At 35.2% G+C, this 21,940-nt stretch overlaps 3 protein-coding genes across 3 annotated transcripts; all 3 read right to left on the reverse strand.

Moving 5' to 3' along the window:
- Positions 1-745: 745 nt before the first annotated feature.
- On the reverse strand, positions 746-3,724 carry LOC147282348 (protein POLYCHOME-like). The gene is made up of 3 exons (XM_086249138.1): positions 3,626-3,724; positions 2,923-3,349; positions 746-1,347 (listed from the first exon to the last, which is right to left on the reverse strand). The coding sequence occupies exons 2-3, from the start codon at positions 3,340-3,342 to the stop codon at positions 988-990; spliced, it is 780 nt and encodes a 259-aa protein (XP_086105264.1). The 5' UTR covers positions 3,343-3,349; positions 3,626-3,724; the 3' UTR covers positions 746-987.
- A 2,784-nt stretch (positions 3,725-6,508) lies between these two features.
- Positions 6,509-8,969, reverse strand: RABA4D (RAB GTPase homolog A4D). The gene is made up of 2 exons (XM_086248099.1): positions 8,515-8,969; positions 6,509-7,043 (listed from the first exon to the last, which is right to left on the reverse strand). The coding sequence occupies exons 1-2, from the start codon at positions 8,739-8,741 to the stop codon at positions 6,605-6,607; spliced, it is 666 nt and encodes a 221-aa protein (XP_086104225.1). The 5' UTR covers positions 8,742-8,969; the 3' UTR covers positions 6,509-6,604.
- A 5,418-nt stretch (positions 8,970-14,387) lies between these two features.
- LOC147282350 (transcription factor bHLH130-like) lies at positions 14,388-17,380 on the reverse strand. The gene is made up of 6 exons (XM_086246656.1): positions 16,324-17,380; positions 15,560-15,663; positions 15,308-15,478; positions 15,017-15,082; positions 14,851-14,919; positions 14,388-14,754 (listed from the first exon to the last, which is right to left on the reverse strand). Exons 1-6 carry the CDS (start codon positions 16,820-16,822, stop codon positions 14,683-14,685), a joined length of 981 nt encoding a protein of 326 aa, XP_086102782.1. The 5' UTR covers positions 16,823-17,380; the 3' UTR covers positions 14,388-14,682.
- Between the last annotated feature and the right edge of the window lie 4,560 nt (positions 17,381-21,940).

Below are 21,940 nucleotides of genomic sequence, written 5' to 3' on the forward strand. Positions count from 1 at the left end.
AAAAATATACACTATACATAGAAACTGATTAAAAGACTTTAATTTTTCATATCCATATAGGTGGAAAATATATACACTATTTAATATATTACCATTTTAATTAGTTCTTCACTTCTTTGTAGTAAAATATGAGTTGTTAGTTTACATCTATTCAAGCAACATATAATGACAAGTTAATAAATGAGTGAAGCCAAGTTTAATTTCAATGCTTAGCAACTAAGTTAAATTTCAGTGCTTAATTAGTAGCAGCCAGTGTGTCTATGATTTGTTTCATTTGCCCTTCCCTTATTAACCTGTTTTATTTGTCATGCGGTCCAATTTAAGCAACCGGACATGTTATTTGTCAAGCGTCCATTACCTCCACACAATATTGTAACTTAGATTAGTTTAGAATAAAAAATTATATTGAACTCAGAAATTCTCTCAACATGAAGTTCCTTTTTAACTAAAATATAGATATGGGTTTTCACATGTTCACATATTTAACAGTCGTATTCTATACACATCAGAAGCTCAAAAGATTTTAGAATTAAAACTCATTTGTAAAATCTGATGCTTCCTCATCAATCATCCATTATACATGACAAGTAATGGAACAGGAGCCATTCACCTAAACAATTGTAACAAAAAAGGAAAAATGGCAGCTATATACATCATCAGTTCAAGAATATATCTACTAGACAGTCCTACACAAACCATCAAAGAATGATGGTAGCAGAACACACGCATACTCTACTGTCTTACACAGAGACCTTCAGCAGTGATAATTGCCTGATCCTATACTAAGACCTTCAGCAAGATGTGAAGTGCAGTCAAAAGAAAAACAAAATCTGCCAAGTCAAAAGACTGATATCATCAGAAGATGATAAGAAAGATATCACCAGGAGATGATAAGTTTCACTGCACAGGTAAAGAAATTGTCCCTGCATGAGGTCCTTGTCCAATCTACCGAATTCCAATGCCAAAACTTATGTTCCCTCTCTCTGATCAGCGCATTGACATCAAAGTACGAACCCGTTTTTCCCTCTCTGCCTTCTTAGCACTTGGTGTCCTCTTCAGCCTCTGAAGTTCTTCCATGACTACTTTCTCAACTGTGTCAATTGAGTTCAAAAGCTTCTTTTGAGGTGTCAGGAACTCTCCTTCAGCAGGCTGATTTGCAACATCACACAGAATTTTGTGCACTTTACGAACAGAAGCAGGAGGGCAAGGCTTGTTCCTAACAGCTGAAATTGGAGAGGCAGCAGGGTCATCAAGCTCGAGTCGAGCATTAGAAACTGGCAGAGTTGGATCAATGACAGTTTGGTCATCAGCGTTCTCTCTCAAGCGAGCTCTTCTCCTTTCAATGGCCTAAAAAAAGTATCTCCAAATTAGGCATGTCAAGCACTTAATAAACCTATGCTAAAATAAGCATAATGAAAAAGGAACCGCATCCCAATAGGCAGTGATTGAGGATTTGACTTGGAGCAAGGCACTTGAATTAAGCACCTAATACAGGTGTGCATATCAAAATAACGCAATAGAAAAGTATTAATGTAAATGTATTCAATGCTTTGAGGTCTCCCAATTTGGTTATGATAAGATAATACTATTCAAGTAGTTTTATATGTTAAAGGTTAATACAATCTGCTCAAAGAAACAGGGACTGAGAATAGCCATATCATAGGCCTAGCAGCCAAGCCATCAAAAGAAAAGAGTGAGAAGAAAATACTATTCAAGTAGCTTGAAATTATGGAACTTAAATAATAATGTAAGAGCATTACTTAATTGCAAGTTTGCAACAACAGGGACAGAATCCTGGGTTCAATTCTTCCAGTTGGTCAGTGTCATTACTCAAACAATTTGAAAAAGTCAATGATGAAAACGATGTCAAAAACTTAGAGAAAAAAAAAATTGAAGATGATGATTGAGCAATATTCAATGAACAAGATGCAGTGGCAACCACTGTTTTCATTGTCAACAATCAACAAAAAATCAAATGAATTATGCAAATATAGGAGCATAATTAAACATTTTCACAAGGAAAAAAACATAGGAGGCAGAAAATAATACAAACATGAGAGTTTTATACTTTTCCCTTTTGGCCATCAAGAAAATGAGGCTTTAAGATGTGCATGAAATCATGGAAAAAAAAAAAAAAAAAATTGATAGAGTGAAATAAATTAAATAATACAGTTTCTCATGGTAATATTGCACCCATATAATAGAACCCGAAAGTCAATTTACCATGGTAGGTTAAAAAAGAAAAATCAATACACATTCACTGTTAAGGGAGGAAAAAAACCAACTTTCAAGAATTCATCAAAAATTCTTGTCTAAAGGTTTTGCAAGAATTAATCAAAAAACGCTTTGTTAAGAAATACTGTGACTATAGTTCAACATAATAAAACAATACCCAGGCGCATATATTTTTTTTCTTCAATTTATACACGCAGACATACATTTGTCAAGAAAAATTGTAACTAGCCCACCCACGAGTAGGAATATTTTTTATCCAATTTCTTCCTAAACAATGCACACCCAGATATATAGATGCACAAAAATTCTCTGCTAAGGTCCTTAAACTTATATAAACTCATGTTTTTTATCACTTTGAAAAAAATAAATCAAAATGTAAAACCATATTAAACATTCAGACAATTCTTTATTTCTTTTAAATGTAATAAACCATATAATAACAAATGACTACCAGATACACATTAATGTAGTCCAATACAACACACCAAATCAATATTAAGAGTCAGACCAACACTCACTGAACACATCAATTACTACATTTAAAGAACAATACTAGTTTAATAATTAAACCCAATCAAAATAAGACCCATATTTCAATGAACCATTAAATGAATCCAATCGAATTCTTTGCGCAATCAATTAATCAAATAACACAGAACCAAAAGGGATCAAGAAAGTGATGATTACCCTCACAATGGTAGTAATATCACGGAGAGGGGTTCTTGGGTACCAAGAAGGTAACACACTGCTACTGGCACGGCCCCTCCTCCGGCGGGAACCTCCGACCGGCGTGTTCTCTCTGGCTGGAGTTGACAGCCCGAATGCAAAGCGAGTAGGCCCATTTCCGGTGGGAGTCCCAAAACTGCTCCTTGTGAGCCCACCACCACCACTTCCTGTGGCCCCAAACCCTGCTGGTCTCCGAGTCGTCACCGGTGTCGCCACCACGGCCCTCTGTCTCGCCGGCGATCCAAACAACTCGGCTTCGGTCTCTGATTCATCGATTAGAACTCCGAGGCTGCCAAATTGCCTTCGAGCCAGCCTCTGAACATAGGCGGCATGGATGTCGACTTGCCTCGACGCTCTGTCTCTTGATTCAGGCATTGTCATGCTTCGACTGAAAAGAAAAGGGCAAAGATTAAAAATCAGAGCAAACAGAGAACAAGGGATTTACACAAGATTCCAAGAAAATGGGGAAATTTTCTCGGAAAATTAGGGGTTCAAGAAAACACGAAATGTTGCCGACCCAGATTTCATTTTCACCAGAAATGAAATTTTAGGGGCGACCCAGATTTCATTTTCGCCAGAAATGAAATTTTAGGAGCGACCCAGATGTGGAATTTATTCTACGAATCGATCTGAGAGAAGAAACCCATATGAGAATAGGGTTTACCTGGAGGAGCCTCGCTAGGATTTTGGAGCGTTTTGCTTGATAGCGTAGGATGGGGGGATCTCTGCGTGGGATAGAGAGAGTAGAAGAATACGACGAAGCTTTGGTGCTCTTTGAGAGGGTGAATGGCGAATTTTTAAACTGAAAATTTGGGCGGTATTATAGACGACCCACAATCCCTAGCTTGAAATTCTCACACGTGTCCGATTTCTTTTTCATTTTTTTTCCTAATGCTGATTCAAAAATATTCAAACAGTGTTAAGAGCGGGATAAGCAAGCCCTTTTAAAAAGTTTTAAGGACGACATTGCCCTTAGTGTTCTTGGTGCAAATTTTAATCAACAATTTTGTCCAAAATTATTCGAATTTTCTTATGAGCGGGATAAGAGTTGCTTTTAGGTTTAAGGACAATATTGCCCCTATTGTTGCAATTTTAATTAAACAATTTAACACTCATTAACTTCATTCATTCATTCAAAAATAAACTATTGACTCATTTTAATAAAAATAGTTAATTACTCCGAGACTACAATTTACTTATTATTTGTAACATGTAGTACATATTTATAATATTTAAAAATTAGGTCACTTTGAGAGTAAATTCGTTATCTGTTTATTGGTACTAGTTTGGTACCAGGCTTTCTATCTTTAGCCATCCAAGCAATCCAATGATTGCTAATTTTTTAATTTTTTTCAAAACTCTCTCACGTATCTCTCTCTCCCTCATTTTTGAAATTTCTCTTCTCTCTCATCACCCTCTTTCTCTCTCCCTAAGCATTTTCTCTGTTCTCTCAAGCTTTCCCTCGCTGCAACTTTCCTCGTCGACGTGTGTGCACGTCCGGCCATGGATGGCGACGAGAGGACCACCCCTGAGTTCCTCTTTCTTCCCTCTTCATCCTTGTGAGCTTAGAACACCCAGCAACTCCCAAGAACTCGAGCCCAGCAACTCCCAGACCCTGTCGGAGCCCCAACATTGACTCTGATCCATGCCTTGTTGCAACTTCCCACCACCTGGCGTTTTGTTCTCCAGGTCACGGTGAGTCTTCCCATGGGTTCTGATTGCCCAGCAAACCACCACAATCGAAGGATCGAACCTCCAAAGGTTGGCGGCCTTTCCAGCGAATCTAGTGACTTAAATTAAAGGTTTTGGCCTCTGGCAGTGAGGGAGAGCGAGAGAGAACACGCCAAGTTTCTCACTATAACAACACCCAGAGAGTTATCGAGGAAACCTGCTCCACCCCCGTGCCTTCCTTATCAGCAACAGGTTCTTGATTTTTTTTGTTTAGCTCAGTTTTTGAAAATACAAGTGAAACTGCGAAACTGCATGTGAACTGAAATTGCAATTTATTGGAGTTGTAGACTTGCAATTGTAGTTACTAACTACAAGTGAAATTGTAAAACTGTCAGTGAACTGAAATTGCAGTTTACTGGAGTTGCAGTTACTGACTACAAGTGAAACTGTGAAACTGCAAGTGAATTGAAACTGTAGTTTATTGGATTGCAGTTACTATAGATGGAACTGTAGAGATTGAACCTCTTTTTTTCATTGTTATTGTAGTAGTTGCAGAAGGATGCTTGAGAGTGAAAATGAACAGTTGTCGGTTTGGTAAAGTTGAAAAAGGAGATCGATTTGGCCAAAAAAAGAAGGAGATCAGTTTTGGGCTGTTTGTGTAGTTGGGTTAGATTAGGCTTGTGTCTTGGGCTGGTATTGTTTTATAATAGGTGGGCTCAGTTTCAGTTTTCGTTATTTTGGTGATGCGTTGATGTTGGTTTTTTAGAAGGTGTCCGCATGTTATGTTTTGGGCCGGTGGAAAAGTGTCTGCAAGTTAATAAAAATGGATTAAGTGTTTTTTGGTTAATTTTTTGCTTTATTAATACCATATAATTAACGGACCCTAATAAAAAACCTAATAGACAAAAATCAACATGAATATTATGCATTCAATACAATTTTAGGTTGTTTGGTGAACTAGCCTACATTCACTACAACCCTCCTAGAGCAAGTCCAATGCACTAGTTCAAGTGTATGTCTTGCCACTTTTGGTGAAATGGGCATTCGCAATGCATGATTCAATTTTGATGGGTTTCATTTCAAAGTTTATTTAAATTAACTTTCAGTTGAACTTGAACCCATATTTGAGTTCAACTTAAAAGTAAAATGAAAGTTTTCTCATTGAATGAAAGAATAAGCATTACAGTATTTATCTACATCAATGAATAACTGAAAATAACTGACTGAAACAAAATTGTAATTCAATCATCTTCTGGGATTACCATGACAGCCTGTGCTGAACCACAGGCTGGAATCTGTTAATTTAGTTTGAATCTATTAAGTCAGTTGCACTGATTCTGCTGACATGTCTATGAGCTGCCTCTTCAGTTGTCTCTGACATGGCATATTTCTTACAAGCTGATGTGGCAGTACTGTTGTTATGCGTATGCCTTTGGTTTGTGCTGTTGCTGCGCTTCTGTAATGACAGCACTAGCTTCTGGTTTAACATGTACAAGGCATGTTTCAACAAGGTTGTATCATGTATGTACCAAACACTAGATATGACCCTACTTAATTCATGCCAAGCACTAAACTGATCTTCAGAACACACATAATTAAGAATTGCAAATATATGGAAATACAGGAGAGTCTGGAGAGATAAAAATTTAAAAATTTGAATGCTCTCCTGACCAAAATCCAAATCAAATATCAATTCTGAGAAACTTTGTACAACAAATCCTATATTCTAAACAAAGAACAAGAGCTTCCTATTCCATATGTTACTGGAGGCCATTTTCCAGAAATTTTGCTTGCAGGTGCCTCATCTCTTTCATTTCACAACCAACAAACACTTCCACAATGTGGCCTTCCTCATCCAACAACCAACAATCTCTTTTTCTATGAAGTATATGCTTTGTTGAAACAGATGGAGCCTAAACAAACATATTTTCCCCCCAAAAAAATTGAAAATAAACAATGGAGCTCAATAAAATTATGAGGCGGAAAAGCAGCAGCCACCCTTCCCGGAATCTGAATCCTGACTAGGAACAATAATTGCTGTTCCCTTTAGAAGCCCCGAATCCCCGCCATTCTCGTTGGCAGCAAGCGTCTTCTTGCTCATTATCCGATATATCTCCATTAAAATCATTAAAAATGCAGTTTCAACATTGGTGGCCTCAAGAGCAGATGTCTCCATAAAAAATAGGTTCTCTCTTTGAGCAAACTCCTGGGCATCTTCAGTTGGCACTGCTCGAAGACTTCCCAAGTCACATTTGTTGCCAATGAGCATTATTACGATATTCTTATCAGCATGCGCCCTTAATTCCTCCAACCACCTAGCCATGTTATCAAATGATTGACGCTTGGTCATGTCATAAACCAACATTGCTCCAACTGCACCACGGTAGTAAGCACTCGTAACTGCTCTGTACCTGAAGAGAGACAAGAGGGAATGAGTTCAAGATTTCTCTGATAATTAAACTCTTTAAAGTTTTCCAATTTAACACAATGTTAAAGAGAATGCAATAAGCCAGTCCAAGATGTCTCTGAGAGATGCTAATTAGGAAACTTTGGGGATTTCAATAATTGCTATGATTCCCAAAAAGAAACCATTTTCAAGTTTTCGTCGATTTCATGCAAAAGCAGCTGTATTGACAAATCCATATCACAGAATCATAAAATATGTTGATAATATCAATTTTCAGTTGCCATTTACGAGATCCTCCGGAAGCACTTAACAATTCATAGCACATCTACAATTAAAACCACTGAGAACTAGTCATACCAAGAAATGGGTCCTAAATAAGCAATCGATGAGATCCAGTTCTATCTACGCAGAGTGCATTAGAGTCCCTAACAACTCTGCTAGAAACCTGCATTCTATGGCAGACAACAAAGCATAAGATTCATTTCCTGTGTGCAAGTTTCCAAACAACCATAATGAACCATTCATCTCTACACAGAGAAGATGGGTGGCTGGGTGAAGGAAAAGCAAGAAAGAACATGGAGTGGTAGAATCAACAGAAAAACCAGAGAAATCAGTTGGGAATGCAATGTAGAATAAGGTGTAGAGTCAGAAGTTGAATCTCCCAAGAATAAAAAAGACAAAAAAAAAACACATTCTGTCCTTTGAGAACTCTGCACTAAGGGCTTAAAATATATACTTTCAAAGTCCTAAGATAGGATTTGATCATTTTGATATAAATATGGAAGTTCAACCGAGCTGTAGACTATAGTCCTTACCATTGGAGTGAAGATTTGACATAGTTGGATGAAAGCTTATAAATTCAAGGATAATGGACTATTTATATTAGAGAAACTTTATAGAGGACATCATATCCTTTAATGGTAGCATGCATTAATCCTTGCAATCTGATTCCAGTGAACTGGGTTTCTTGGAGCTTGTAGTATTCACATATTGCAGCAAAATATGCTAATTTCCAACTATGCATTATTGCATTGTGTCTAAACAACAAAATAAAATCATCTCTAAGTTATGAACTCACATGAAGTCTTCCAGCTGAGGACCTGTTTCACTGCCCCAAGTCTGTTTGCTAACCTTAAATGTAGCATCATTCCTATGCTTCTAATAAAACTCAACCCCACACCAAAAAGATAGTATTCACAATTTTAGGCCGAGCATTAGATCCAATCTTTAAAATCCAAATGAAGATTTCAACTTACAATGGAACAAAAAGTCCAAAGCAAACACCATTGAAGCCATCCAACTAGAGATATGCATCCTTTATTGTTACCATTCATTCAATGGGTATGCATTTTGCAACAATGTACACATATACAGCATTCGGTATCCTAAATTTTCTATAAACAAGAATTAAACAATTTTTCATTATCATCATCATCATCTAAAATCAATTAAGATCTTGTGATCACTATAATTACCTTTCTTGGCCAGCAGTATCCCAAATCTGTGCCTTCACAGTCTTGCGATCAAGAACAAGCGTTTTCGTCTGAAATTCGACCCCAATAGTGGCTTTCGAGTCCACACTGAATTCATTCCTAGCAAACCGTGCAAGCAGCTGTGTTTTCCCGACCGCCGAGTCTCCGATCAACACCACTTTGAACACATAATCAATCTTCTGATTGTAATCTCCGTACAAATTCGACATCCTCCTCACCACAATCAAACCCCAAAAAATGTGAAAACAATATCGAATTGTTCAGATTCAAATTTCAATCATGTGGGTACATTTTATTGCACTCGAAGAGCTTGTGCTGCTGAAACAGATCAGGGGGTTGGGGTTGTGGGGTAGGTTCGGAAAATTAGTGAAAGAGAGAGGGAGAGAATGGGAATTGCGGAAAAATTAGGGTTTGAGAAGAAGATGAGAGATTGTTGGAGGTGGAGATGATGGTGGTTTTGTCATTTGTGGAGAACAAGAGAGGGAGAGAGGAGTTAGAGGCGGGGAAAGCATCGGCTAGTACGGGGGGCCCATTAACGGTTTTTTGAACTTCACTATGAGAATTGGCTTGAGTGTATTTGCCTGTACAACCAAGTCGGTACAAGTGGCAGGATCTCGTTTGTTGATTATTATGACTTTTGAGATTCTATGAGTGGGTTTGATGGATTGGAAAAATTATAGGGTATAACTAATATACTGTCATGTCGTATAACCAATTCAATCTGTAAGGGTATTATTGGACGATGTGTTTATATTAGTAGGATATAGTATTAATCACATCCACTTATATTATAACACATAGACTGGTTATACAACGTGTCAATATATCGATTATACAAAATAATTTCTCGATGGATTGGGGCCTGTGGGTACATTGTCTTCCGACGTTTGCCCATGAGCTGTAAGATGTGGTGAAAAAAACTTCCTTTAAAAACAGGAATAGCTGATGTGGTATCACTTTCTTGAATCTCCATTCTTAATGTCTCAAACATCTTTTATCTTCAATTATGATACTATGTCAGTTACCCTTTTACATAAAAGTTAGATTATATGGTTAAATACAACAATGATCCACAAACTTTTACAGTGAATCTCAATTTGGTTCACTAATTATAAAATATGTCAATTTGGTCTACAAACTTTCTAAGTTGTATAAAAGCAATACAAACGTTAACTTCCATCCAAAAATTAACGGAATTGGTCACATGAAAATGTGATGAACGGACTAAAATGCATCTGAAAATGTGATCACTTGCTGTGCACATGACCAGTTTTCGTTAAATTTTTTGATTGAAGTTAACGTTTGTACTGCTTTGGTACAAATTGAAAAGTTCGTGGATCAAATTGACACTTTTTATAGTTAGTGGACCAAATTAAGATTCACTGTAAAGTTCGTGAACCATTTTTGTATTTAACCCTAGATTATATTCAAATTCATCTATGTACCAAAAAAAAAAAACAATATATATATATATAAACATCTATGACACATAACTCCAACACAATTTATATTAAGTACATGCATATATTGTAGTTGCATGAATTAAACACAAAATAATTTGTTCTTGTACCTTGACACAACATATGTAACAAGAGTAGGAAATGAAATAGAGATGAAATTAACAAAATTGCTCAAATGAGAAAAAAAAATTCTAAATTTTGAGCTACCGTGAGAGAAAAGATAATTATTGTTGTATTCAAGGAGTAAAATTTCGAAATTTCGTCGAAAATTTCGTTTTTTAGGGGTATGGAAATTTTAACACCATACCAAAAAAATTTTGAAATATTTCGAAATATTTCGCCGAAATTTTCCGAAATCCTCGAAATTTCGGCGAAATTTTCGATGTAGTGTTCAACAAAACCAAAACCAGATCTATATGGGTGGGAGTCGCGGGGTGGGAGGCGTGGGTTTTGGGCGCGGACGGTGGTTCTGTGCGAGGTGGGGGAGGAGGCGAGCGAGCGGCGCGAGGCTGGCTGAGGGAGGAGGGATGAGGCGAGCAGCGCTAGGCTGGCTGGGGAAGGAGGGAGGAGGCCAGCAGTGGGTTTTGGTCGCGGGAGGTGGGCGCAGATCTAGTGGCTGGGGAAGGAGGGAGGAGGAAGGAGAAGAGAGAGAAAGATGAAGGAGCAGAGAGAGAAGACTACTGGAGGAAGAAGAGGAAAAGGAAAGAAAGAAAAGAGGAAGTCACGGCCCACGAGGGAAGAAGAGGAAAAGGAAAGAAAAAAAAGAAGAGAAAAGAAAGGAAAAGGAAAAAAAAAGAAAAGAAAAGGAAAGAAAAAAAAAAAGAAGAGAAAAGAAAAAAAAGAAGAGGAAAGAAAAAAAAAGAAGAGAAAAGGAAAAAAAAAGGAAAAAAAAAAGAAGAGAAAAAAGGAAAGAAATTTTTTTTTTTTTTTTTTTTAAGGTAGATTGAGATTTGGAGTTTTTAGACAATTGGAAAGAAAAAAAAAATTTGGGATTTTATGTGGGGTTTGATCTGGTCATTTTGGTGTTTCGTTTAGTTGTAAACATAAATTATGAAAAAGAAATTTATCCCATTATCATGAAGTTTTATTTCATTAATGTTTGGTTTTCTAATTTTGATAATTTGTAAAATTAAAATTTTAGATAAACCGTTGTCGTCGCTGCTGCCATCGGATTGGTTCTATTTTAACCCAATTCGGCTTAATTTAACTATCAAAGATCATTTCCAAGTCCCTTTGAGTAAACTTGTTACTTTCTGTTGCCATATTGGTGATTTATTCGTGTAATTTTATTATGTAATTATTAATTAGTGAAGTATTTTTTTAACAGTCTTGTTTCTGGCGCGCATTATATTTATCACATATCACATGAAATCTACTATATTATTTGATTTCTTCAATGTTTTTTATCAATGTAGTAGATAATATGTTAAATAAACATACAGTCAAGTTTCATTCAAAATTTCCATATTTTAATAGCAATTTTAGTCATTTTTGTCTAATTTTATCGAAATCGAAATTTTAATCGAAATTTCCATCGAAAATTTCCTCGAAACCGAAATTTTACTCCTTGGTTGTATTGAACTTGTACGTGTTAAAATTAAGGTCAATTACACTTTACACCCCTCAAGTATATGTCGTTTTTCACATTGATATTTGAAGTTCAAAACGTTTTAATGTGAAATCAAAACTTTATGAAAATTGTAAAGTGACCATTCCGTTAATTTTTATGTTAATTTTGACTACATATATCATGTGTGAGATTCATTTACACTGATGTGGACAGTAAATTTACGCCACATGAACAAATAAATAAACTAAATAAACAAAAAAAGTTAAAAAAAGGCAGTTAAATTATTATATATTAAAAAAATTAAAAGATAACATTAAAACTAAATATAAAAAATTATCTCCTTCATCCCTACCTCTCCCTCCTCCCTCATCTCTTTTGTTCCTAGTTTTTTGTTTTTTCAATTTTTTATTGATTGTTATTTTTTTAACCTATAAAATTTTAGCTGGCTTTTTTAATTTATTTTTTTTCCACGTGGCATAAATCTACTGTTCACATCGGTGTAAAGGAATCTCACACATGCTATATAGAGTCAAAATTAACAGAAAAGTTAACGGAATGAGCGTATTGCAATTTTCATAAATTTTATGTTTCACATTGAAACGTTTTGAGTATCAAGTACCAAAGTGAAAAACAATCTATACTTAAGGGGTGCAAATATAAATGAATTTCACACATGTTATATGCAGTCCAAATTAACGGAAAAGTTAACGGAAGAAGCGTTTTGCAATTTTCATAAACTTTAGGTTTCACATTGAAACGTTTTAAATATCATGTACCACAGTGAAAAACAATCTATACTTAAAGGGTACAAATTGTAATTAACCCTAAAATTAATAACTCAAGATCTCATACCATGACAAATGTAAAAAATGAATTATAGAAATAAATTTTGTGTATACTCCATCTAGTGGAAGAATTTATACAAATATTTAGGTTACAAACTATTGAAGTTGCTCAAACAAGTGACAAATTTTGAGCAACTGTGAGGGATAATGTCTAATATTGTCAAAGTAAATTTGTAAGCGTTAAAATTAAAAACTCATTGACTCATCATATTAAACTCAAACAATGTATGATCATTTTTGGATTCAATATATAAGCGTTGAAATTAATAACTCATTAACTCATTATATTAATCTAATTTTTTAGTACAATAGGTGTTCAGTACTAGTGCTCAAAATTTGTCCCTTAGATGAGTAGCGGTCTTCAAAATATAAGGGAATCATTGTGGGAAAAACTGTAGGAAAGAACCAATTAATCCCATTCTAAGTCTAACTACAAGAAAGATGAATGCTAGCTACTTTCTCTTCTTCTATCTTCTCTCTTTTCATTCTGCAGTGTAATCTCATTATTTGAATTATTCAGTTTCTAGATCACCCTTTAAAGATTAACTTGTAAAAAATCAACCAAAACGAAAAATTGTTTAATCATCCAACTATTATCAAATAAATAAACAGTTTTTTCGTAATGGTTAGATTTACAAAAAAGTGCTAAACCCTCTCCCCTTCACCTTCTACAAAATGTAGGACCACCTCGATTGGCTTGAAGCTATCAAGACTTGTGACCCGATTCAGATCCTTGATTCCTGGTTAAAGATCAAAGATTGCAGGAAAAGGAGGGTGGCGTCACCTCAGTAGTTAACGGTTATTTTGATAGAAATTAGGGTAATATAGGTATGAAATTGACACAAAATGAAAGTTGAAGTGTCATAATACAACTTTTAAAACTTGAAATATCAAATTGAAAAATAAAATATAATTGAAATACTAAAATGTAATTTGCTCAAATCTTAATAAGCTATTTTTCGATTCACATACAATAAAGTCAATATCTTCCTACATACATAAGCTACTTTTCGTTTCACAGGACTCACGACCCGCTTCACGAGCAACCCGCAAGGTTGGCCTCCCATTTCCTAGATAGCCAGGACCATTCTTTTCTCTCTCTTTTTTGGCCATGCAGGACCATTCTTTTCTAAAGAAACATAAATAACTACAGAAAAAAGACGTATCCATTTTTCTCTTCCAAAAAAGGACAAGCAAGATGGTCAGATCATGGCTTGATATTCCATTGTTGTTTTACTAACTGCTTGATATTTAATAGTGTCCTTTTGAAGTGGCCAAAAAATAAATAGTGTTCTTTTGGAAACAGGACAAGGTTCAGTAGCACAAGACAAGAAAGTCGTCCCAAGCAGTTCAGACCATCAATGAGGTTAGCATCAATAATATATTATGGCCAAAAAACGAAGAGTAGTCAATTTCCACTGATATATCCAATCCAAAAATGGCATAACAATTGAAATATATTGCGTTGTGCAAATAATACCAATTTGTTAATGCTTATATAGTTATATCGAAATGTTTCACTTTCAGTTATTATTAACTTATCCAATATAAATTCTAAAACTGAAAAATCGAAACTCAAACATTTAGTTTTGAACCCAAATTAAACAACGTCATTTTGAATATAAGGTGTAAAACTATGTTATTTTGAATACAAAGCCTAAAACGGTGTTATTTTGGTTACAAAGTACAGTATCAACAAATACAAAAATAAGCATAGCATCTTATTTCTTCTTCGACACATTTATTTTGTGCTAAAAGTTTGAACACCCGCTATGACAAGTCACAATATCGTTTGAAAGAAAAAACAATATACTTTTGTTTGTTTCCTTTTTTGGACAACTAGAGAGATATTATTAAAGCAAAAGAGGAAACAAAAGTGACCCTGAAACGGAAAAGTCTATGTTATGTCTGTCCCACTAATACACGACACAATGATATGCAATAAGATTGAAATTTAAAGGACAGCATTATTAGAGAACATGTCCTGTACATTCTTTTGTCTTTATTTCATATACTGTGTAATGGGAACGCTGGCCTGTTAGATTACAAGACCTGGTCCCCCTCCATGCTTGTGGTGCAAAATCTACCAACCTTCTACATCACACCCACTAAAAACTACAATATCTTATAGCTATTTTTCTGCTATTTCTTTTGCTTTGACATATATATATATTGCTCCTTTCTACTTGTTCTTGCATAAAAGAAATAGTATGTTACCATGGTTTCAATCCACTTCCCCCCCATCACTTTCCTCATTTCCTGTACAGAAAGCATGTCAAACAATCTGATTTGAAACTGGCTTCTGTACGTTCAAACATTTGCAGTTTGCTCGAATATCGTTAAGAGTCTGCAAAAGAAATAATACGCGTTTAATTGTAAGCGAAAAAATGATGTTTGTCCAGGATGCAAGTTTCTTGATTTAACTAGCTTGTTAATTTGATACCTTGAACTGTTTCTGAAGGTCTTTAATATACTCAACAGCCAAGTCTAACATGTCTGCAGTGTTTGTTTGCTGCCAAGAACAAAACAAATACCATGGGTTTCCAAAAAATAAAAAAGAAATAAAGATTAATAAATCTGAGCCCAAAATGCTTATAGTAAAATTCTACCTTGTCCATGTTTGGGACAAGCTCTTGTAGTTTCCTCATTCGCTCACTGATCCGTGTTCTTCTCACCTGTACATAAATTAACCCTTACTGTCATCTTTTACATATTAACTTCATGGGTAAGCCACAAATTTTCATACCTAAAAATAGAGAATGTCCAATGGTTGAGAAAAAGACCATTAAAAGCCACAATGTAAGTAAATATGGTGAATGCACTAATTGTCTGATGAACATATATGGTTGAGCTCACTAAAAACAAAATTTAGCTGCCTACAGATATGGAAAAATATTTACTCTTTCTGCAATGCTTCGAGGATGAGTGGCACAACCTCGCTTAGCTCTAACTTTGCAAGGTACAGAATCTTGGAGTTGCAGGAATTTCTCCATGGCAATTTCTGCTGAAGTTTTTGGTAAACTCAAGTGGTGGGATAATATATGAATCCGGTTTCCAAGCTCTCCTCGATTCTAATTAATGAAGATGATTCAGAATAAGTAAAATACGCAACAAGAATTTGAGGAAATTCAACGACATAAACAAATTAATACCTGAGCAACAGAAAATAGCTTCCCGTCGTTATCTTGGTCTCTTCTCATGCCACCTAAATTCTCTGCAAAGTTTGATGGATCGTTCCAAGTTCCAAATGGGAATCCTGTACCATAAAATCGAGCATCAGCATTTCCATTTCCAAGCTTTCCATTATCGGGGCTATTTCCCCCATGCATTCACTCCCAATTCCAGAGATCTGGGACAACATCCCCAAAGAAGAAGGGTCTTGATGAGAAGATATTTTGACCCTTCCACCTGTTTCTGGATGGACTTAGTTCCCCATTAGTAGTACTATTCAGTCCATAGCCTGCACCTCTAATGGTGGCATAGCCTGCAATTTACTGAAAGATATTCAATAATCTATTCTAGCTTTCTAATCCTGATCTGTCAGCTTTAATTTAGGACTCATTTACCTAATAATGAGTAAATATTCTGATTACATCATTTCCTCAACTCTGTTAGATTGCTGAGAACATGTACAAGAAAAGACAGGAAATTGAAATCAGAATCCATAAGAAGACTAGAAGTATGAAAAACACAATACCCCATTCCCATAGATTCCCATCTTACTTTTGTATCCCAATTCCCATTTCTTCAATGTTTCTTATCCTATACCAAATGCTAAAATGAAAATCTCCTAAGCTATCGAATCTACGATGCATTCAAACAACAAGAACACACAATGACATGGTGAAAAAACAAAAAAATGTTTCAAAATTCAAAGCATTGACAAAAGTTGGAGAAACAAGCTAATGAAAGATACCATTTTGAAGAGAGTTATGGGGGAAAAGGCCAGCAGGCGAGCTACTTTGGCGAACAAGATTTGAATGGACTGTCTTGGCTTGCGTTTGGTGGTCCATTGGCGCCGAACCCACCAACCCATATGACCCATTTCCAGTGGCGCCATACGAGCTCTGTCTCGGATAATGAGGTGGGAGCCCAGAATGAGAATACCCCTGCTGCTGCTGAGAGCTCATAGGGCTCGCCGTCACCGTAGATTTGTCGTCGAATTCTTGGAAACTCGACGGCCAAGAATCCGAATCGTTGCTGTTGTTGCTGTAATTCACGAATCTGGAGAACAATCTTTCTGACTCTGAACCTGAACCCTCGATTGGGTTTCCCTTACTGACTCCGCAGTCGCCGTTTTCAGCGAAATTGGCGAAGAGTGAGCTCGGAGCAGAGCGAAACCTCAACAACCCAGAATTGGGTTGGTGGTTTTGGAGCTCTTGGGGGTGGAGATTGTGATGGGTATTTGAATCCATGAAATGGGTACACTCTGCTTTCCACTGTGGGACTGAAGCTAATGGCTCGTGCCAGAATTTGATGCTAGTGAACCATTATACATACCCTCCTGTTCACGTAGCTTTTCCGAGAAAATTCCGAGAATTTTTTTTGGTTTCACTTTCCAGAGAAAATTTCAGCTTAATTGTTAAGCAGAGTGGGATAAGATCTTGTAGAAGAAGCGACCGAATGGGAAAGGTAAGCTTGACCAAAGCGTAAGCCACTGAGAGGCAGAGACCTCAAGGTAGAAGATAGTCTCAGGCCCGTATGTAATTAAATGGAACCTTGAGGTCTGTGTTGTAAGGGAAACAGAGAGAGAGAGAGAGATACAGAGTGAAGCAGAGAGAAAGAGAGAGACTGACTGCACAGTACTGCAGCCTGAGATTGGCTTTTCAAAGCACCGAAAGCAAGGAAGATCTTGAGCTGGAGAGAGGGAGAGAGAGAGAGAGAGAGAGATTTATCTTCTTCTTCTTCTTCTTCTTTGTAATACAAGTTCCGGGTCCAATGGAAAAGCTAGTGCAGAGAGCTATCAATCTGGTCTCTCAGTCTCTCCACCACCTAACGCTTTATTCATTTTTTTTCGACTTTATATAATTATCTTTTAAAGGATTGAAGAATGAATAAAAAAAAACACAAAATAACATATGTATAGTAATAATATGGTTGTTAAAGAGTTTCTAAAAATAATAAATAAAAAGAATTGTTTTACATATGTCCGTTTTGTACTTGTTAGTGTCGTAAGCACCACATAATACACTTCTATATGTTGTGTCTGATAGAATTAGAGCATCCAACCCAAAATTAATTGGCAATGGGTGGAGAGGCCCAAGACTTATAAGCACATATGCTAAGCTTTAGTTTTCCGATGTGGGACATTGCTCCACATTACTCTCAACACGCCCCCGCACGTGTGGCGATATTTTGAGCCTTACACGGGTGACGTGGGAGCACGTGTGACCGTTGGGCCTTACACGCGGATAACCAAGCTCTGATACCATGATAGAATTAGAGCATCCAACCCAAAACCAATTGGCAATGGGTGGAGAGGCCCAAGACTTATAAGCACATATGCTAAGCCTTAGTTTTTCGATGTGGGACATTGCTCCACATTACTCTCAACAGTGTCAACCCAACCCATTTCCTACTTATAGGATCAAATCCATTTTACACCTCTTCTTAACTTTCTCAAGGTAGAGCCTGAAACTCTGAAAGGAACGTACATTAATAGAAAACAAATTGTTTGATTTTCTTTATGGTCATCCAATACCGAAGCATCTGAGAGTTAGAGACAAAGCTAAAATTTATAAATGGGATGAGAAAAATTTCTTAGCTAATTTTGTTTAAAAATAAATAAATTGTCAAATTAGATGAGCATTCGAGAAAATAATAGAACCCAAGCTAATCAATGTCAAAAGCAACATATCACAATGAAAAAATAAGGAGATGAAGCTTAGAATTGGAAGAGGAAGAACCGAAGAAAAATAAATAAATTGAAAAAATGACAGCTATAAAAAGTGAATAGTGAAGCTGAATATGAAGAACACAAAAGTTGAGAGAGAGAGAGAGAGAGAGAGAGAGAGAGAGAGAGAGAGAGAAGAATTATGTCTATTGATTTTTGGATATGAGTATGTGACCATTGATTTTTGGATGAGACGATAAACTTAATTGAAAAGCTTAATTTAATTAAGTTGAAGTGGTGGTTTAAACTTAGTTTGGTAATAGTGAATTGAAGAAAAGGGTAGATAGTGTCAAGTTGTGGAGTTATTGCAGCGATAGCAACAGCATGGATAAGGGCATAACTTCTTGCACGCGATGACGTTATCATAGTCCCGTGAGCACCAGATTCACGGCCGCATCTGATACTTTCTCGTCGTTTTCATCAGTCTTACTGTTTGCTTATAGTTGTTTTGCCTCTAAAATCGCAGGCGCCGCCTTTCCAAAAACCTCTATTGTTTGCTTTGTTTGTTAAGTGAATAAATGCATGTTCTTTCCTTTTATATCTTGTTGTTTGGTGAAATGAAAATAATTAAATAATTTATTTTGTTGGGTCAATTTGGAATATTTTTCCACATTGTCGACCAAAAACTACAATTTGAGAATATGTGGTAAAGAAAAGGAAAAAAAAAGGGGAGGAACTTATTCCTACATGACATAAGCATAAACAACTTAATATGAATTTTAGTTATTCTTTGATTGCTTAGTTGGTACTTGGTAGTTAAAACTTAAAACCTCATTTCAGCCTGCTTTTATTTCTTTTTTATTTTTCTTATCTCTCTTTGGCTTACTACTTTTTAGGATTGTCGCTCCTTTTAAAAAACTTTCGAAAGACTAATTAGTTAGTAATTTATTTTGTCAATTTTATTGAAAAAATATTCCAAATTCGAATTGTTACTCATATGAAAAAAAACTTTCAAAAAGAAGTTACTAAAAAATCTTGTCGAAGCATGAGTTTCAGGCTTAGATGATTATGTGGCCCCTACTATAGGAAGCTAACTCTGCCACTTTTTATGAGACAATGTTTTGAATTTAAATATTATATATGGTAGTTGTTTTTATTTTATTTTAGGGGAAAGGGGAATCGAACATATATGCCAATTATTGTTAATAAAATATATATATATATATAGTTAAGATTAAAAGTAAATGAGAAAAAACAAGCACATAAGAAAATAAAATGAACATTTAATTAAGAACATGATCAATGTAGTCTCTCCTAGATTTCCTTAACCCACTTTTTTTTTTCTTTTTGTATTTATTAGTAAGAAACGAAGTTGCTAAACCCTCCAACCTAAACTTCAAGCTAATACCATATTAATTGTGTATAGGATTTCTTAATTTAATTTTACCTTTTGGTTTAAAAGTTGTACAAAATTTCACCCCTAAGTTTATTCCATGGTGGATCTTTGCGAGTTGAGGCTAACATACAAACATGAATGCAACCTTTAGTATATATGGCAGCAAGAATATTATGTCATTATATTAAGGATTGTATTTGATTAGCTAATAATGTGTCATTGTACCCCGCGATATGAATAAATACTCTTATTTGGAATCGAATCTAATATGTGCTTAGAGAACTGACCGGCCACCTAGAATCACATGCAACATTATACTGCTTATATATTCCACAATGATATAATGAACATAGTGCATTAGTTTTAGCTAAATGAAAATTTCATTGAAAACCTATTATCATGGAAAATGCTGCATTCTCTAATTTTTTAAGAGTACAAATGCATCATCATTAGATTTGTAATATACAATTAAAATTAAAAGTCAAACAAAAATAAATACATAAACAAACAAATTGTATACACAAATCAAAATTTTTTTTTTTTAAATGTGAAGACAAATAGAGAATCATTAATTATATAATAGAAAGGACCTCAATATGAGAAAAGGCCTCGTTGATGGAATCAAGATCTTAGATGACTAAACTTGCTTTAAAAAGTTGATTAAGCTATCAACTTTTTGTGAGTTATTTGTGGTCCCTTCCTTTGTCTCGTGGTACCTGTGATAAAAGAAGAAAGTAAACCCAAAAAAGTCAATTAAAAAATGATAGTGAGAGACTTTGATAGGTACAAGACGATCCCTTCAATCCCTTCACATTGAAAGCTCTCATTAAAATAAAGCAAAGGCCAAGGGGTAATGTTTGCGTGGAGGGTACAGAGACACGTGATCCCGCATTTGTTTCAACAAGTCTGTCTTAACTTTTTTTTTTTTTGGCCAAGAAGTCTGTCTTAACTTCTAACAATACCAAAAGATGCTAATATACTCATCATATTTATTTAACCAACTAGTTATTATGGTGAAAAAAAAATAAAAAATAAAACTAGTTACTGATAGAGGGTTTTCCTTTATGCATGACGTCCATTAAAGAACTAATGCATATATTTTATCTTTTTTTTTTTTACTTTTTTATCTTATTATCGGCAAGGTTTAATATTTTAGGGTATAAATCATTTAAGACATATTTTTTGGTTTTAACTCTCATGATTTTGAACTCCTATTTTTTAGTTAAATTTTAGGATTTGTTCAAAACTCAAAAGTTAAAACTTAAAATATAACTTTGAAGGATGATTTTATACCCTAAAATATAGAACCATATACCCTAAAATGGTGAACCATGTTAAAGTTGAATAAAAAAGGGTAAAAAAACCTAGTATGTTGGATGTCATGCATAGAGAATTGGTGTATTGATATATATTAACTTCTCTACAATGTTAGAGATGTTTCAAGTTTGAGTTTCAACTCATTTGTAATCATTTAATAAGTAAATTTTGAGTACATTTTTTATGCAGTATAATCGACCAAGGCTTACAAGCGTAAACCTAAAAGAACAAGAACCCTGGAATCCACTAAAAAATTGAGAGAAAACCTCAATAATTAATTTAATAAAATAACATAATGATTAATCTAGCAATTGTAAAATTGCTTAAGTACACTTAAAGAAACCCTAGGGCAGTAACAACCTTATAATTAAAGCCGACAGATAATTACAAACCCAAATAAAATATAAACGAATTAAATAAAATGTCTGAAGTTTAAAATGCAGTTTTGAGGCTCAAACGACCTCAGAAGGCCGAAAAAGCTCATACGTCATGGCATAGCAATGAGTTTGACTCGTTGTGACAAGCGATGAGTTTGACTCGTCTCACGATTCCTTTCGAAACAATATGCAATAGTGCCACTTTCAGAGCCAAACCCTCCGACTAGTAGAAATCATTTCCCAAATTTCTTAGGTTTGCAACGATCAAGTTGTTGCATAAATTTCTCCGCCAACTGTTCTGCGTTAATTTTGTCAGTGGTCATTCCACAATGACTCATTGAGGTCTATTGACTCCGGTAACTTTTTTTTTTTCTTCCATTAATCTTGGGTGAATATGCAAATAAAATTTTCTTTCACAAGAATGGATAAGATGTTTAATGAAATACCTCAAAGATACATTTTATAACCAAGCACAACGAGGTCTATTGACTCCAATAACTTTTTTTTCTTTTTCTATTAACCTTGAGTGAATATGAAATTTGACTCTTGAATTTTCTTTTTAAGAGAAGGGATAAGATGTTTGATGAAATACCTCAAATAGACATTTTTT

The sequence above is a fragment of the Dryas octopetala genome, chromosome 6 (genome assembly GCF_963921425.1).
Source record: "Dryas octopetala chromosome 6, drDryOcto1.1, whole genome shotgun sequence".
Classification (NCBI taxonomy): Eukaryota; Viridiplantae; Streptophyta; class Magnoliopsida; order Rosales; family Rosaceae; genus Dryas; species Dryas octopetala.

What these genes read in the sequence shown, in the direction of transcription:
- RABA4D (XM_086248099.1), bottom strand. Translation starts at nt 8,741, where the DNA reads ATGTCGAATTTGTACGGAGATTACAATCAGAAGATTGATTATGTGTTC. An exon ending in GATACTGCTGGCCAAGAAAG is followed by an intron (nt 7,044 to 8,514) that starts GTAATTATAGTG and finishes GTCTCTCTTCAG; the next exon opens with GTACAGAGCAGTTACGAGTG.
- LOC147282348 (XM_086249138.1), bottom strand. Translation starts at nt 3,342, where the DNA reads ATGACAATGCCTGAATCAAGAGACAGAGCGTCGAGGCAAGTCGACATC. An exon ending in ATATTACTACCATTGTGAGG is followed by an intron (nt 1,348 to 2,922) that starts GTAATCATCACT and finishes TACTTTTTTTAG; the next exon opens with GCCATTGAAAGGAGAAGAGC.
- LOC147282350 (XM_086246656.1), bottom strand. Translation starts at nt 16,822, where the DNA reads ATGGATTCAAATACCCATCACAATCTCCACCCCCAAGAGCTCCAAAAC. An exon ending in CTCGAAGCATTGCAGAAAGA is followed by an intron (nt 15,083 to 15,307) that starts GTAAATATTTTT and finishes ATTTATGTACAG; the next exon opens with GTGAGAAGAACACGGATCAG. An exon ending in ACCTTCAGAAACAGTTCAAG is followed by an intron (nt 14,755 to 14,850) that starts GTATCAAATTAA and finishes TTTCTTTTGCAG; the next exon opens with ACTCTTAACGATATTCGAGC.